Here is an 18,622-nt window from a genome sequence, read left to right as displayed (position 1 = left end):
AAAGTCCACAACGACACAACTATTACTGCACAGAGCCAAGATTTGGACCCAGCCAGTGTGCATTTGCAAGACCCTGAGAATGAGCATCTCCCATTTTGCACCGTAGGAGCTTACTTCTCCTCACTCTAACCCCAGCCCTGCCTGGCAGGGAAACTTCACAGCATGCACCCTTAACCTTTGTGTTATATTGGCCTCTACCCATTACACATGTTTGTTATTATGCAGAAATATTGTCATGGTCACACATCACATTTACTCAGCTTGGATTGTATTCCAGACATAGTTCAAAGCACCCTTTCTATACTACATTTTAATCCTGACCACTGTGGTCTAAAATTATTTTTATGAATGGGAAAACAGGCACAAATCAGTAAGTGACTTGTCTGAGGTCATAGAGTTTAGAAGTGGCATTAAAAGTCGGTTTGGACCCAGGCAGTCTATCTCCAAAGCCCAAGCTCTTAGCCCAGGGTTCTAAACCTTGACTGCACATCAGAATCACCTGGAGAGCATGGATGCCTGGATTCTACATCCAGAGATTCTGATTTCATTGGTCCGGGTACAACCAGGGCACAGAAATTTCCATCAATAGCCCCTCCTGCAATTCTAACATCCAACCAATGTTGGATGCCCTTGTTTACACACTGCGCTCTTCTGTCTTGGAGTAGGACTCCTGCTGGAGTCTGGCCGACATCTTTATAGTCTCATGTCATGGAAAATCTAGGGCCTCCTTCACTCTTCTGAGGAGGAGTATGGCCTCAGAAAATTCCCGAACCATCAGAGAGCTTGAAGGTGGGGGTTTTAGGCCTTTCTGTCTTGTGAACATGGTTTGGAAGGGAAGGTGGTAAATATAGTGGAGCAGAGTGCTGCCGACACATGTGATTGGTTGCACACTCTCCCCCTCATCCTCCCATAAAGGAAAAAGCGTGATTTTTCTTTTTGCTCTTGGCAACCCTTGTTTTACAAATTAAAATGGGAAACGATAGCTTTGTCTCTAGTCCAGTTAGCATTTGTTTCCTCTGCTGATGTCTTCATGGCTAGTATGTCGGCCCCAGCAGAGACACCCAGCTGGAGGGAGAGGTGAGATAGGTTTTGAGACCCTACTTACTTTAATTACAGCCCTAAGCTTCCCCCAGGCTCAGCTGTAAGGAGAGAGTGGTGGGAAAAGATGGCATCCTCAGGCTGAAATGGTTGGGGGATGCAGGTAGAACTGAATGCAGAGTTGGTTTTTGTTTGTTTGTTTGTTTTAAAAAAGACGGGGTCTTGCTCTGTCACCCAGTGGCACAGTCTCGACTCAATGCAGCCTTGACCTCCCAGGCTCAAGTAATCCTCCCACCTCAGCATCCCAAGTAGCTGGGACTACAAGCATGTACCACCACGCCTGGCTAACTTTTATATTTTTTGTAGAGATGGGATTTCATCATGTTGCACAGGCTGGTCTTGAACTCCTGGGCTCAGGTGATCCACCCACCTCTGCCTCCCAAAGTGATGGGATTACAGGTGTGAGCCACCTCGCTCGGCCTACAGGGCTTATTTTAGGAGCCTTCTGCCCTACAGATCTTCCTTCTTTTTTTCCTCTCCTTAACCTTCCCTCTACTAACCATGCAAACCTTCATTGCTACCATCAGCCAAGCAATGAGGATCTCCTCACATCCAAATCCCATTTAATCTTCACAGTTCATGGAGGTGGAAATCATTTCCATTTTACAGATACGAGAGTGGAGGCTCAGGTTTTAGGTAAGTGGCAGAGCTGGGAGTGCAGGGGCCTCTGCAGGTAGATAGGAGTTCTTCTCATGCCACCCTTTCTTACCTGGAGCCTGCCTCTGTGCTTTGTAATGCACAGCACTGTCATCAGCTGCCTCTGGACTTTTTTTTTTTAAATGGCATGCTGCCCTTTTGTCTAAATGTTTCTGCTTGGAAAACATCCCCTCAACTCAGTTTGGGGACCCAGTGAGTGGGACTGCTAGTGCCAATCCTGAGGAAATAGAAAATTTTTTCTCTTTCTGCCAACCTCCTGGCCAATTTTGTTACCATCCTGTAGTCATTTAGGCTGATGGACTGAGCATAGCATTCAAGGGAACAAAACTGCTATTCTCCCCAGGCTCCAGGCCTGAAGCCAAGCAGCCCCACAGCTAAAAGAAACTCTGCAGCTCTGTAACTTTATCTGTAAAAGGCCACCTTTGGTGAACATGTGCCTGGCAATAGAAAACTTCCACCCCATGCCGGTCCCTGGTGAGGAAGAGAAGTCTCCCTCCAGCCTAGTATCAATCATCTGTGCTAAATATCAAGTGAGAAATTGAGCTTTTTTGGTGTGTAGACTTCGGAAAGCCTGGACAGTACACTTAACGATGATTCATTTTCATTAAACTTCTGGAAAACTAAAATTGATGTAAGTTTCTTGTACTAAACCCCAAGGCTTGGGCCTGCTGGGGAAAGGAAGCTGGATTCTCATTGATTTTCTTGGGTATAAGCTTGGGAGTCCAGATCTTTTCACTGATGAAATACCTAGACAACCTCCACAACCCTGAAAGTGGACTTTGAATGCATGGGACATCAGCTGGGCCTGTTGGGGGGCATTTCAACCATGAGATTGGACACCAGAGGCATTTTGGCAAGTTTCAGGGCAAGGATGATTGGTTCCATGCCTTTTTATTCCCATTATTTGGATAGTCAAGTCAACCAAATGACAATTGACACAATTCAACACCTGTCCCATAAAGGCACAGGAAGAAGTGGAATTAAGCATCAGATAGGGTCAGTATATGCCTCTGGTTCTCTATCCTTTTTTTTTTTTTGAAGCAGATTCTCACTCTGTCACCCAGGCTGGAGGGCAGTGGCTCAATCTTGGCTATTGCAATCTCCGCCTCCCAGGTTCAAGTGATTCTCCTGCCTCAGCCTCCCAAGTAGCTGAGACTACAGGCATGCGCCACCACACCAGGCTAATTTTTGTATTTTTAGCAGAGAGGCGGTTTCACCATGTTGACCAGACTGATCTCGAACTCCTGATCTCAAGTGATCCACACGCCTTGGCCTCCCAACATGCTGGGATTGTAGGCATGAACCACCACACCCAGCCTGGTCCTCTGTCTTTTTAAATATGTGTATGCTCTGCCACCCTTTCCTCTTCTTTCTCTCTCGCTCTTAGGACATAGCAGACGGGTCTAAGTCAGGGGATCGTTTTGAGTTAGGACTAACAGGATGAGAAGTTAGCCAGGCAGACAAATTGAGCTCGGACCTGTGTTCCGGCTGAAGGAACAGAAGGTCCCAAGGCCCAGAGCCATAGATGTACCCTATAACTGGGGACTGACAAGTAGCTTGCTGCTGCTGGGGTGAAAGGCAGAGTGTGGCAAGGCCAGGGATGAACTTGGCACAGGATGGACTGTGGAAGGCCTCAGATTCTGAGAGACTTACATTGTTATCCTCTGGACCTCAATGCTTTCGACTTTTTCGGTTGGATGATTCTTTGTTGGGGGGCAGGGGGGCACACTGTCTTGTGTATCTGTGATGTTTAGCAGCATCCCTGGCCTCTACCCTCTAGAAACCAGCAGCATCTCCCTCCTTTCCAGATGTAACAACCAAAAATATCTCTCTAGACATGCCAAATGTCTCTGGAAGGCAGGGGCAAAGTTGCCTCCAGTGAGAACCACTGTTTTAGGTACTAAGAAGCCTCTGAGGCTTTGGAGGCAGGAGAGTGGCAAGGTTAGAACAGCACTTTGGATGGATGGTTCTGCAGTGGCACAGACAGTGGATTTAAGGGGGCTGACAGGAGGCAGAGAGACTGGGTTTGGGAGAGGGTGGGAGTCATTTACAATAGCTCTGGAAGGACAGTGTATTAGTCAGGGTTCTCTCGAGGGACAGACTAATGATATAGATCTCATATGAGTTTATTAAGGAGTATCGACTCACACGATCACAAGGTGATGTCCCACAATAGGCTGTCTGCAAGCTAAGGAGCAAGGAAGCCAGTCCAAGTCCCAAAGCTGAAGAACTTGGAATTCGGTGTTCGAGGGTAGCAAGCATCCAGCATGGGAGAAAGATGTAGGCCAGAAGACTAAACCAGTCTAGTCTTTCCATGTTCTTCTGCCTGCTTTTGTTCTGGCTTCACTGGCAGCTGACTAGATGGTGCCCACCCAGATTGAGGATGGGCCTGCCTTTCCGAGTTCACTGACTTACATGTTAATCTCCTTTGGCAACACACTCCCAGACACACCCAGGAACAGTACTTTGCATCCTTCAATCCAATCAAGTTGACACTCAATATTAACCATCACAGACAGAATGTGGGTCTGGCCTGGGATGGGGACAGTGGGGGTGGGGATGGAGGGAGCAACCAAGAGACAGGATTAGCGGGACCAGACACAGCAACTGATTGCATGGGGAAGATGATGCAGGGTGAGAGTTTAAGGCCACAACAGCTGGCCTGGGAGCTGCAGGGATGGGAGGGATTCTGGGGAGGGGGCATTGGTCTGGGTAGACCTTGATGGCCCACCCACTCTGCTCATTCATTCACGCATGCTCACATCCCCTCTCCCCATTGCTCTCTCCCCTATACCTGTGCACCTCCTGTCAGCTTTCTGGCCAGCAGAGAAGGCACCTGCCACCTTCACAGCGGAGTCTTCCCAGCCAACCCCCTCTACTGAGTTTTCTGGGTACCTCTGACTCTCTTGCTGACACCTGCTGCTCCTTGAAGCCTAGGACTCAAACATAACGATCATTATAATTACGATTTATTGAGCATTTCCTAGGTTCAGGGTATTATTATCTGATATTCTGTAACTCAGCCCTCATCACAGCCCTTTCACTGAAAAGGGAAAGACTCGGTGATGGGGAATGCTTACACGCACTACTGTCCCCTTGCCTGTGAGCCCCAGGGGGCTGGAGCCATCACCTGCTTCTCCACGGCCATGCCACCAGCCACCGGCACACTGCCTGGCTCAGAGTAGAGATGCAGAGAGAGTTTGTGGAATTGATGAAAGGATTCGGGTCACACAGGAGCTGGTGGTAAGGGCTAGGATGGGAAGCCAGGTCTGTCTGACCCCAGAGCTCAGACAATTTCTGTGCCACATTTTCGTTTTCCTTCATATTCTTTCAAATAACATACACCTATTTTGAGTGGATAAATGATGAAAAAGTGAATGAAACAGCATCGCTGGTGGTCTTCAGCCTTTCTTTCACCTGCCTGGAAAGAAATTTTAATTCCTACCCAAGGGTAAGCTAAGTAAGTTTCCAGACTCAGGGTATATGTTTTCCTTACAAGCCTGGAATCTTCCTGCATCCTTCGGGATGATTCCAGCAAGGGCTGTCATCTGCCTCTGGCAGATGTGTGTCTGCCATTAATGTGTGTTTTGGAATTAAAGCCACCTGCCATTAGTGTGTGTTTTGGAATTAAAGCCACCTTCCAGGGAAGGACAGTATATTAAGCTGTTTGCCTCTAACACTTTAGCGTAAATTTAGTTTGTTTTGTTTTTGTTTTTGAGATGGAGTCTCGCTCTGTTGCCCAGGCTGTAGTGCAGTGACAAGATCTCCGCTCACTGCAATCTCCATCTCCCAAGTTCAAGCAGTTCTCCTGCTTCAGTCTCCCAAGTAGCTGCGATTACAGGCATGCACTACCACACCCAGCTAATTTTTGTATTTTTAGTAGAGAAAGGGTTTCACCATGTTGGCCAGGCCGGTCTCGAACTCCTGACCTCAGGTGATCTGCCTGCCTTGGCCTCCCAAAGTGCTGGAATTATAGGCATGAGCCACCATGCCTGGCTATATAAATCTATTAAGCAGCTGCTTTCTGAATGGACCTCTAGCTGAGCGCAAACACCTATAGAATGAGACAGGGAAGTTTCCGTATGGGAAAATGTGTGGTGCCCTGGGCAGTATGAAAGATCTGGGCAAAAGGGTTAGAAATTTGCCACAAGTGAGGGGAGGAGTTGCTAAGAGAAAGATTGAGAGTGTATGGGAGACTGACCCTCTTTCCTTACTCGTTCTCCTTGGGGTGATCCTGGGATCTCATTTTATATAGTAGAGGGATCGTTGGGTTTAGCAAGAAAGGCTGGGAGCATTTATCTTTTTCTAATCCAATGATCTCTCATGAGCTAACAGGTCTAACTGCCACTTCTGGGCTTAGCACTGGGGACTAGGAATGGTTAATTCACCTCCTCATCCTGGGAGACCCTTGTATACAGTTAGCCCTGACCTTGCAGGAACAGGCAGGCTCTCCTAGCAACTGAGTCAAGAGCCACAGGAACTGGAAGAGTTGAAAGATGCCTATCAAGGATGATCGGGGGCCCTCCCAGGAGAAGTGACACTGGATCTGGGCTTTGAAGGGTGTTGGGCAATGTGCAGCTGACTGTTGCCTCTGAGTGTGAGGCACAGAGAAGAACCCAGTGGGAACTCGTTTTGGGGGCCCCTGCAGCTCCCTTGAACCTCCCAACATGTGTCATGCTTTATTGTGAATTTGCGTGTAGTGTTGCCTCCCATGCTACAATACAAGCCCACCAAGGCAGAGTCAGGACGGTGCACGAGCAGTTCCTGTGTGTGTCCGAGGCCCAGATGGGCTGGCTCACAGTGGGCCTTCAGTGACGAATGAACGATTAGGGTGCAGAGCAAATACCACACCAAGTTGTTCCCATTTCTGCTTGCTTTGCCTTGCAAGGGTGCAGAATGGTCAGGGGAACCCTTCTCTCCTGGGACCTGCTGTACTGTTTCAGCAGTCAGTCTTATTTGACCTTTCCTTAGCTCCTAACCAACTTTGATTAGATTCTCATTAGCAAACGGTCATTTTGTTTTCAATTCTCTTTATCATTTCTTCATTGTAGATTGTACAAGGGACCCCAATATTCTCAGACCACCTTAGGATTGTTTGTTTTTCTTACTCAAAAAAAACCAGGCCTGGTGCAGTGGCTCATGCCTGTAATCCCAGCATTTTGGGAGGCCAAGGTAGGTGGATAGCCTGAGGTCAGGAGTTCAAGACCAGCCTGGCCAACATGGTGAAAACCTATCTCTACTAAAAATACAAAAATTTGGCCGGGTATGATGGTGGGCTTCTGTAATCCCAGGTACTCAGGAGGCTGAGGTATGAGAATCACTTGAACTTGGGAGGCAGAGGTTGCAGTGAGCCATCGCACCGTTGCACTCCAGCCTGGGCAACAATAGTGAAACTCTGTCTCAAAAAAAAAAAAAAAAAAAAAAAAAAAAAAAAAAAAAAAAAAAGAAACAAAACAAGAAAAAAAACCCCAAACACTTTATTGATAGCTAACATATTACAAAGGAGTGACTATCATCAAGCAACAGCTCAGAAAATGTTACCTGTTGAGCGCAGCCAGTAACCTCATCCAGCTCAGGAAAGAGCATGATGAATGTCCTGAAGTCCTCATCGTGTCCTCTCCCAGTCAGTAACCCCCTCACCCCCATCCCAGGATACACCTCTCCTGACTTCTAATCCTTTAGGTCAGTTTTGCCTGTTGTTGAATTTTATATGACTGGAGTCAGACGGAAGTGCTCTTCTGGCTTTGACTTCTTTCTCTCAGCAGTGTGTGCTAGAGTGTGCTACAGCCATCCCTCTGGAGGTAATTGCTGTATAATACTCCACTTAGGCCAGGTGCAGTGGCTCACACCTGTAATCTCAGCACTTTGAGAGGCTGGAGCAGTTGGATCACTTGAGCCCAGGAGTTCAAGAACAGTCTGGGCAACATGGCAAAACACAGTCTCTACCAAAAGAATACAAAAATTAGCCAGGCATGGTGATGTATACCTATATTCCCAGCTACTTGGGAGGCTGAGGTGGGAGGACCACCTGAGCCTGGGGAGGCTGAGCCTGCGGTGAGCCGTGATGGTGCCACTGCACTCCAGCCTGGGCAACAGAGTGAGAGCCTGTCTCAAAGAAAAAAAAAAACAAAAAAACAACAAAACTCCACTTTATAAATATATCCTAATTTATCCATTCCACTGTTGATGGATGTTTGAGTACTTTGTGATTTGGGGTTATTATGAATAATGCTGCCATAAACATTCTAGAGCATGTCTTTTGGTGAACATGTGTATGATGTTCTATTGAGTCAATACCTACGGCACAGGGTAAGCATATCTTTAGCTTTAGTAGCTATTCCCCAATAGGAGAAATGTTCACTCTTGTCTCAGTCTCTAGACCAGGTATTCTCAGATTCAGCAATATGGACCTTTTGGGCAGGATCATTTTTTGTTATTGGAGACTGTCCTGTACATTGCAGTATGTTTAGCAGCACCCATAGTCTCTATGCCAGTAGAACCACCTCTCCTCAAGTCATGACAATCAAAAACATCTCAGACATTGCCAAATATCCTCTGGGGTGGGGGTCGGGGGCCAAACAGTCTTCCCTCCTGCTGAGAACTGCTCTTTACGTGTGAGTTCTGTGAGGACAGGAACCTTCCCTATTTATTACTCCAAGGCCAGGCGAGCAATAGGCACTTAAGAGATTTTTGTCTTTTAAAAGCAGCCATGAGCCTGGAATCTCCCCAGATGATTTGCCTCTTCTAGGACAGAGTGGTCCTGGGCACAGGCCATGGCTGACCAGGTCAGGACCATGTGGTGTATGGCAGTGGCTAGGGCCCCTGAGTTAGGGGAGAGTGGCCTGGTCCTGTCTCCATCAGCATGCATTTGCAGGGACTGGTCTGTGGTCACAGCCTCTGTCGTCCTCCCTGACGACATTTACCCTGGTCCCCTCCCCTCTCCTCTGGGCAGGCGTGGTGTCCTGCACCTTCACGAGAGCAGTGGGATTCATGACATCGGCCTTCCCCAATGGCAGCTCTTGCTCTGTCTGATGGTCGTCGTCATCATCTTGTATTTTAGCCTCTGGAAAGGGGTGAAGACATCAGGAAAGGTAATATCTCTTTGTTTCTCTTTCAGTTGGGTGATCAACCTTGGGGGGTGTGATTATTTCTAGCAATAATTATGTAGCTGGTGGACAAAAAGATGGAGCTGGAAGTGCAAGGCCTGGGTTCAAGCCCCTGTTCTGCCACTGACTTGGACAAATCCCTTCCCTTCCTTTCCTTTCCCTTCCCCAAATCTGTGTTTCCGCAACAATAAGTTGAAGGGGTATAAGTGGATCAGAGTTCCTCATATTTTCCTGCCAAAACCTCCCTAATAGCAGAGACCAGGGACTGGGATACCCCCAAGGGCCTCAGGACAAAGTCTAGAGATACTATCAACATGCCCTTGATAAATCTTGAATCTTGACCTAAATCTTCACGCAAATGTTGCATCCTACTCTGGAATATGACCATAAAAATCAATAAATCCCCCTCTGAATTTTTGAGAAAAAAAGATGCTCTAGAAGATATTCAGATGTATGCTGGATTTTGTGTTTCCTTGGATACAGAAATAAGTGCCCCCAGGGTTCCAGGTGCCTTGGAGAGAAGAGCATAGGTTTAGATGATCCATGAGGGCCAGTCCAGAGTTGGCATTCTTAACTTGGGTGACACTGTCCCCCTATAGTCAGCCTCTCATGGGTGGGGAATATTCAGGAAATGGCTCCTGTTGATTTTTAGCCCAAGGAACATCATGGGAACAACAACCCCATTTGGACTCTACAGGGTCTATTTAGAAGCTTGACTCTATTAAAGAGGATGTGGATGGGAAATTTTCTTTCCAGTGTTCTGGTGAGCTAATGCTGTGCAACAAACCACCCCAAAATGTATGACTCAAAATAACAACCATTTTATTGTCTCTCACAATTCAATGGGTTGACTGGGATCAGCTGGGTGGTTCTTCTGCTCCATGTGATATTCCCTGGACTACATGGCTTCACTGGGCTGGAATATTCTAGATGGTGCATACACATTGCTAGCATTTGGCACTAGCTGGGAGCTAAGTTGGAGCTGCCAACCAGAGCATCTTGGGATGTTTCCATATAGCCTTTCTATGGTGCTTGGGCTTCTCACAGCATGGCGGCTGAGTTCCAAGAACATGTCCCAAGCAGACAAGCCCCAGTGATGTACAAGTAGCTCTTCCAGTCACTGCTTGCATCATTCTTGCTGTTGTCCCAATGGCCAAAACAAGTGTTGAGGTAAAACTCAATGTCCATATGGGAAGGGATTACACACAGGTGTGAGTTCATTGGGGGCCACAGTGCAACAGTCTACCTTAATCAGGTGGGTGTCAATTTGGGAGAATCCTCATTAGGCAACTGATTTTGGAAAGGGCGGGTGCACCAGAGTTATCTCTGATACTCTTAGAGTTCTTGCTCATGCCATTGAGAGCAAAGAAAGTAGCAGGGGAGCAGCAGCCAGTAGAGATGAAATCCGTCAATAACTGGAGAGAGAACTTTCTATCAGCATGTTGGGGACACAGTGTCTACCCTAAGAAAGCACTCAAATAAAATGCAGACCAGGGCTTGGAGAAAGTCTAGGGTTGAGTAAAACCATGATAGGACCACACCTATTCTGATGCCTGGCACCTAGTAGGTCTTCAGTAAATATTTATTGGGTGATTGAAGGATGGGTGGGTATATAAGTTTGGGGAACTTCATTAAGTATTCTTTTGAATTTAGTTCAAAATACCAACATAGGAGACCTACTATGTACCAGGCTTGATGCTAGTACTAGTGATGCAAGAATAAGACAGTTTCCTTCTTCAATTGCTTTAGTCTATGTGTATTACAGGCAGGTTATGGATCAACCAATGGTCACTAGCTTCTTGGGTCTCTATCCAGAGACATATGTGTGTGTCCCCATTTAATAAAAACCAGTAGTCACAAACTATGTGCACTATTATATATCTTGCTATTTTTTAAGCTTAACTTTACCTTGAAGATAATTTCACATCCAGTAGTCGAATTACATTTCAATAGAAATACAAACTGTGGGTTTCAAAACTGTAATTAAATCAGCTTAATGGGTCATCACATACACTTTTTAAAAATGAAAAAGTCTAGATAATAAGAGATCATTGCACATAGTAAAGTAAGAGCTGTCTCTTAGAATTTTTGTTTCAGTTACAGCAATCTCTAAATTTACATGTAGTTTGTCTTGATATTGAAGGTATTTCTTAGCATGAATCATGGTAAAAAAGTGTGAGATGCTGCATTAGTGGAGAAAGGAAGCTCTTTCAACTGAAAGTGTCTCCAAAGACCGTAGAGAAGGTAGCATTCAAGCTGAGTCTACAAGGTCAGGCACAGGTAGAGGTGGGGTGGAGGGAAGGGATTCTTAGCAGAAGGAGCTACATGAGCAAAGCCGTAGAGATGTGGAAGCCCCAGGCCAGCCTTGTCTAGCACTCTCTGTGCCTTTCCTGGGTACCAGGAGCAGAGTTCTCCTGGCCTCTGCAGGCACAGACAGAGACCCTTAGGGGAGATAGGGCTCACCTCTGTGAACTGCAGATGTATGAGCTTTATACTGCTTCTGGCCTTGGCATAGGACCACCACAAACTTCTAATATTGCACCCAAGATTGAGTTCCCCCATGCCATCACCAAAGAGGGTACAGCCTGCCCCACCTAGTTTAACTTCTGACTAGAGTGGAGTATGTGTTGTCTGCAGGCAGGCTGATGCGAAAGAGACCGGGAGGAGTGGGGCTGAGCATGCTCAGTTCTTTCTAAAATGCACCTTCAGAGAAGGTAATGAGGGGCAAACCAGAGTGTTACACTAGGAAAGTCCCCATGTAGAAACACAATGAGAGAGGAATATGAGTCCCCTCTGCATGTGTCATCCGAAACCACAGCCCACATTTTGCATAAGTCCCTCAGTGTTCTGACCACTAAACAGGCATGCCACAGGAGATTTTTAGAATGGGGAGCTTCACTTAGGACATTACTGTGCCCTGTCTTTAATTGTTTTTATAAACTGGCTTATGAGAAACCAAGAATGTTGCTTATTTCTTTCTAGACTGTACCTGGAACAGGACATTGAGCCTTTCTTAGCAGGCTTCCATAGCCTCAGAGCTGGCCTCAAATGAATTGCAAATGTTCATACCTCCGGTCTTGGCAAGTGAAGGTTGTGCTGGTCCTGGCTTGCTTTAGTGACTTGATTGGACTCAATTATAATGAACAGCATCATTCACACATGAGTGCAGCATAGACTAAAATATTTGTAGCTTGATGTTTTCTTCAGTAACATCAGTGCATACCCCACACCCCATAAATCTCCCTTTTTAAAATCACAAATTCTAAATCAGTCAAGGGTAAATTAATGCAGATTTATAGTGGTAAAGTGTGGACATTTATCATCTCTGTTTTCAAGTCAACCTTAGAGCAGGTCCTGGGCAGTGTTTTTCAAACTCTTATTGGTGTAAGAATCACCGAAATGGCTTGCTAAAACTCAGATTCCTGGGTCCCTCTTTGAGAGAGTCTGATTCAGTGGGGATGAGGTGAGAATTTGCATTTCTGACAAGCACCTAGGTGATGCTGATGCTGCTGGTCTATGGACCTCACCTTGATCGAGGCAGCCCTTTTCACGATGCCTGGATTCATAGCAAGGCTTGCACAACTTCAGTGACAGGCACCTCACCACCTTCCTGGGCAGCTCTTTCCCTTGAGAAAGTTCTATCAATTTGAAAGTTCCTTCTTTTATGGAGCCAAGGTCCTCATTTTGATTGTGAACCATTGGCTTGAATTTGGTACCCTGGAACCACACAAATTATCCATAGAAATACCAGTAGGTATGGATTTAAAGTTATAGAAAGCAGTGACCTCCTTTAGGGACTAAGGACATTTGCCAAGACCAATGGGCTGCTCATTGCTTTCTTGATGTTGTGCTCAAAATTGGACCAAGTCTAGGTTCTCGTGGCCAGAGCTGTGTTGCAAGTTGAAATTCTGAGAGCTGAGAAGCCTGGGGTGGAGACGACAGAGCCCAAGCCTTTCTTCTGTTTACCCATTGTGCATTCAGGGCACATTTGAGCATGAGTGAACTGTTGGCCAAAGATCCAGGAATCCTTCTTTCAACACAAGATCTTAGGCAGCTGAAGTAACACCGACTGCCAATTCTGAGAATCTTCAACAAGACTCAGATGGTTTAGCTTCGAACACATGGGCACAGACAAAACAAGTTCCCTGCTTTCTTGAGGCTGGAACTATAGTCAGGGTCTCAGCTCAGTCATGGCCTGATGTATTCCTTAGGGAAACTGAATCCATGACAAGCAAACATGGCCAATGCAGGACCACCTCCAGGCCCCATGGGAGACTTCCTGGAGTCAGAGGTCAAGATACTGTTTTCTGATGGGAGGAATGTAGTCTCACCTGGTTTGCTGGGCTGGGCATTGTAGCAGGGCTGCAGCTATTGACATGAGTTTTAGGAGACCAGAGCAGTTAGGACCAGTCTCAAAGAGATGTGAGAGCTCCTTGTGCCTTTTGCCAAGGGCTTACACCTATTTGTCCCAGATCAGGAGACTGAATACAAGATTGATTAACGTGAGGTCACCCAGATGCAACAGCTTCACTTTCCAGGGCATGTTTCCCTCCTTATTTGTTATGCAATTTGTCCTTCCTGTTCTTGCCTCCATGAAAGAAAACAAGTGGAAATCCCATTTCCACAAAGACCTTCTTAGAACAAGGGAGTGATGGAGAAACAAGTGGATAACATGAAACAGAGGAGGCTTTCCTGAGTCCTTCTGAGCCCCGGAGATGTGACTACCACTATGCATTTATTCGCTCCCATGCTGACCCAGTTACTCATTCATTCATTCATTCACTTGTTCATGCATTTATTCTTTGACTTAGTCGTCCACTAACTTTCTGATTTATCACTTACCCACTCATTCGTCCATCCATCCAACCATCTACTCAACCCTCCACCCACCTAATCACCTTTCCATCCTTTTAACCAGCTACCCAATCATAATCCAGCCATCCATTCATCCATCCATTTACCTAACAATCCAATCATTCGTCTGCACCACTGCCAGTCCAATCATTCATACAATAAACACTTATTTGGACTCACATGCACCAGGTTCTGGGGATTCGGGTTTGAAAAATATAGGATTTTATTTCTAAGGGGCTCATGATCTAGTGGGAAAGACAAGTAAAGAAAGAGGATAAATCCCCATCCTTAAACATAAGTATGAAAAACATATGGCTTTATTTTCTATATCTCCATTTTTTGTTTAGAGCCCATATCTTTTTAGCCTGGCAAAGAACTTTCATGTTTTGAGGTTTCCACTTTCTCCTTAGGGATACATGAAGATTCCTGGGGCTATGTAGTTCCAGGGATTTGGGGGGTGGAACCATCGGACATTTAAGTTATAGGCCTTCTCATGTTTCAGCTGAGTCCTCCTTGAGTCTGACTACCTTGACCTTAGCCTGATTTTTCGCCTGGGGCACAGCCTTCTTTCAGCAAGGCTACCCGTAGCTGCCTCTGCCTGAAGTGGTGATTTCTCACCTTGGCTGCACAATTTTATCATCTGGGGAGCTTTAAAAAAAATACTCATTTCGGGCCCACCCCTGACCAACTAAGTCAGAAACTTCAAGAATAGGATCTAAGCTTTAACATTTTTACCTATAACTTCCCCCATGGTATTTGAATGTGTAGCCAAGGGTGAGAAGGAATAGCAAGGAAACACACATAACACTCCCATCCCTGTCTCTACCTTTCTTTTCTGTTCCTCCAACCTGGACAAGGGGATGGGGCGTTTCTTTTTAGTCTGGAGTAATCTCTTCCTTTGTGTGATTCTCAATAAGGTACGTTGTCTGTGTCCCACATCTGTTCCCACTGAGGTGAAGAATGGTCAAAGGTTCTGCTTTCTGCCCAGCCACATCCCTCCCTGGGCAATATGCTTAGGAAAGAAAATATGCTTAAAGCAGGGTAAAGAAAAAGAGGAAGAGATAAACAAAAGGCAGACAGTGGAGGAGAAGGAGACGAGGGAGGGGAGAGCAAGAAGAGGGAGGGAGGATGGAGAGAGAGAGAAAGAGAGGAGAGACAGAGAGAGACAGAGAGAGAGAGAGAGAGAGATAGATGATAGATAGATAGATGATAGATAGATAGATAGATAGATAGATAGATAGATAGATAGATAGACAGACAGATAGATAGATACAGAGAGAGAGAGAGAGAAATTTCTAAATATCCTGCCAGTCAGATAGGTGCATGCAGCAACCCGTAGCAATGGTGTGATGGACACAGGACTGATGGGGAAAGGGGAGAGCACGAAGGTGGGTGTACTTAGTTCTGCCTGGTCCATGAACCACACCTTGACCTAGGCAATCCTTTGCCAATGCCTGTATTCCTAGCAACACTCGCACAACTTCAATGACAGGTACCTCACCACCTCTCTAGGCTCTTTTCCTTTAGAAAGCTCTATATAAGGGAAAGTTCTTCATTTTATGGAATCAGGAGTCTTTCCTTGAAGGAGTCAGGAGAGGTGGCTTTGTAGATGAGGAGGCATCTGGTGCTATGAGGACCTAGTCTTTGCCCTTGGCTTCCATCATAGTGCTATCCCCACCGCGGCTGACTCTCACCCTGGGTTCTGAGCTTCTCTAGGGTGTGACCTGTGTCCGTTTGCTGGTCTAGCCCTGGATTCTGGCTCAGGGCCTTGCCTAGACCTGGAACTTGTAACATGTGCTTTGGGTAAAGGAAGGTGGGAAAGAGCATGACTGGCTCCCTGGGAAAGGGCTCTGTGCCCCACCAGCCCGCCACAGGACTGGGGCCAGAGCGAGGCTCTCACCTGAACTTATCCATTGCCCAGGTGGTGTGGATCACAGCCACGCTGCCTTACTTCGTGCTGTTCGTGCTCCTGGTCCATGGTGTCACGCTGCCCGGAGCCTCCAACGGCATCAATGCCTACCTGCACATCGACTTCTACCGCTTGAAAGAGGCCACGGTCAGTGCTCAGTGACCACCAAGCCTTGGGCCAGGCTTGTGGGAGGGTTTTCAGGAGAAGGTGATGATGGAAAATATGGTCCCAGCTCTGCCACAAATGTGCAGTGTAGCCTTGGACAGGATCCTTCCCTGTCTGAGGTGCAGCTTCCCCATCTGACCAATGCGGATTTGCACCTGACAGTCTCCATAAGCCCACCCATGTCTGGAGGCCTGGGATTCTGTGGTTCCATCTGGTGGCCTTCACAGACTACTCTTTTTGAGGAGAGAAATTCCCTGTGAAGCAGACATGATGTCCTGGGACCTTGCTCTTGTCCTGTGCCCGCAGCTCCCTAGCCCACCCCAGCCATCCCCTGCCCTCTTTCTACTCTCAGATCCCCAAACTTGGTCTTTGCCACCATCCTGTGATGTCAGCACAAGGATAGTCTCAGCCACCAGGGAGACCCTGCCAACTCTCTTCCCCAACACCCTCATCCAACCACTCCCCCTGTCCAGAGGCCCAAACTCTGGTGAAAGTGGGTGAATTTGGTAGTGGAGTCCAGTGCAGAGGAGTGAGGGTGGGAGCAGAGACAATCACAGAGGTGCTCAGTACCTTGAGCATCTTCAGATAACTGCTGAGATTACTTCCAGCCTCCTCTTGCAGGTTCCGTCAGTGAGAACACCTCAACATGCTATCTTACAATTCTCCAGGGTTTCTTTATTTGAACCCATAATAATCCTGGCAGGCCCCAGCAGCACAGGATGAAGAGGGATGCATCCCAATATACATCTCCATAGTTGTAATGCTCCAACACACTACAATGTTATAGACCGGTAACCAAGAGAAAACCTATTTTCATAGTAGCAGCCAGAAAGATAACAGAGCATAAGACATGAATCAGCCTTGTAAATTGCAAAGTAAGTCAGACTTCTATTTGTTCTGTGACTGTTTATGCCAAACCTTTCAGATGTGTAGAAGCTAAGCCCTCAGTGCAGTCTCAAGGAGCAAATCTGTCTTCCCCCATCAGATCATGCTGCCCTCTGTTTGCACAGCTGGGGAAGCCTGGACTAACACCAGTCGGGGGATGACAGACATCTCTGAAATCTGAATTGCAAGGCTGGGCGCGGTGGCTCACGCCTGTAATCCCAGCACTTTGGGAGGCTGAGGCGGGTGGATCACTTGAGGTCAGGAGTTCAAGACCAGCCTGGCCAACATGGGGAAACCCTGTCTCTACTAAAAATACAAAAATTAGCAGGGCATGGTGGCACGCACTTGTAATCCCAGCTACTCAGGATGCTTGAACCCAGGGGGTGGAGGTTGCAGTGAGCCAAGATCATGCCACTGCACTCCAGCCTGGGTGACAGAGTGAGATCCTGCTTAAAAAAAAAAAAAATCTGAATTGCAGCTCTTAGTCTGAGTGGATGAGGTATAATTATCCCCATTATACAGATGAGGAAACAGACAGAGAGAAGTGAACTTGACCAGGGCTAGAACATGAGGCAGAGAAGTTGGAAAGGAATTCAGATCTTCAGGCCTCCAGCCATGTGCTTTTATCACCCAACAGATGGAATAAGTAAGCCCCATTGGCCCCCAAGGAGTCACCATTGTCTATGGCTTGTAGAAGCCTACTAGGAATGGTCCTCGCTTTCTGAAAGTGCCATCTCCGTAACTCCTAAGATGGCCATAACCCTCTGTTCTTGCCCCATTCACACTCTAGCCTAGAACTTTTCATTTTGTTAACTTTCTTTGAAAATCAGGGCATGAAATTGAGTGAATGAGTTCTTACAGGGTGAGCTCACTCACGACTACCCAAGGCTGGGGGATGCTAGAGAGGCCCAGCCTCTCTCTGCAGTTGTTTTGTACAGGATGCAGGGGAGGGAGTTGCCAGGGCTGCCCTTCTCTGGTTCAGATCATGTTTCCTCTGGTCTCAGAGCATCCCCAGGGTTTCTCAGCCCTTCCAGAGCAGTGAGGTGTTGCAGTGGTGTAGGAAGCAGAGGCTGATGGCTTTTGTCTGCTGGTTTCAGGTATGGATTGATGCCGCAACTCAGATATTTTTTTCCTTGGGGGCTGGATTTGGAGTGTTGATTGCATTTGCCAGTTACAACAAATTTGACAACAACTGTTACAGGTAAGATTCTTCTCAGAATTCCGAGAAGCTCTAAATCCTGGGGATTGACTCTTGTGGGGATGGCAGAGAGGGCTCTGGTCTGAAAGCCAACTCTCCCTGAGCAAGCCAAATTTTCTTCTTGTGAACATCCTGAGCATTCTATAAACTGCGACATGGCCTCTGAGGGTCCTGATGACCACATTTCATTTCAGGATGCCTCTCAAACAAATGTGAGGTGTGGAACTGGGAAAATTGAGGTTACCAGCACTGAGAGTTGGGTAGTTATGACAGAGGAGAACTGTGAAGATTTCAGTATGGACTCTGTCCATCAGATGCCCAGGCAGGGGTGGAATATCCCAGCTGCTGAGGGCCTGGCAGGGTCAGAGGTGAGACTACAGGGGAGACTGAGACCCAGAAGACCATGGTCTAGCTCAGTTCAGGAAGCACTCAATGCTACCTCCTGCTGGCCCAGTGCTGTGGGGACTTCAGGCACAGGCACAAATTTGGGTCCACTTCCATTACACTCCATCCAAGGCTTAAGGCAGAATCACAGTGTCTTTGGTACATGACAGAGTCCAATGAATTCATACCAGCGGTACAGGCTACAGGGAGGTAAGGAAATGGGGTGATCAGCCCCCTGACAGAAGACAAGCCAGTGCATGGAGGTGAATTTGAGATGAGCCTTGGAGGATAGTTAGGATTATGCTAGGCAGACATGGAGTGGACATGCTGTCCTGCACTGGGGGAGAAGGGGGACAACACAGGCAA

General features: G+C 47.0%; 1 protein-coding gene across 2 annotated transcripts in view; it reads left to right on the top strand.

Moving 5' to 3' along the window:
* SLC6A2 (solute carrier family 6 member 2) overlaps window positions 1–18,622 on the top strand; it is a 50,766-nt gene that overhangs the window by 20,815 nt on the left and 11,329 nt on the right. For both annotated transcript variants that reach the window (XM_055298486.1, XM_055298485.1), the window contains 3 exons: window positions 8,708–8,846; window positions 15,637–15,771; window positions 17,772–17,875. In XM_055298486.1, coding sequence (XP_055154461.1) covers window positions 8,708–8,846; window positions 15,637–15,771; window positions 17,772–17,875 — 378 coding nt within the window. The remainder of the gene's footprint in view (window positions 1–8,707; window positions 8,847–15,636; window positions 15,772–17,771; window positions 17,876–18,622) is intronic.

Source organism: Symphalangus syndactylus, chromosome 11 (assembly GCF_028878055.3).
Source record: "Symphalangus syndactylus isolate Jambi chromosome 11, NHGRI_mSymSyn1-v2.1_pri, whole genome shotgun sequence".
In the NCBI taxonomy this organism is placed as follows: Eukaryota; Metazoa; Chordata; class Mammalia; order Primates; family Hylobatidae; genus Symphalangus; species Symphalangus syndactylus.
This window is presented reverse-complemented; position numbering and strand designations above follow the sequence as displayed.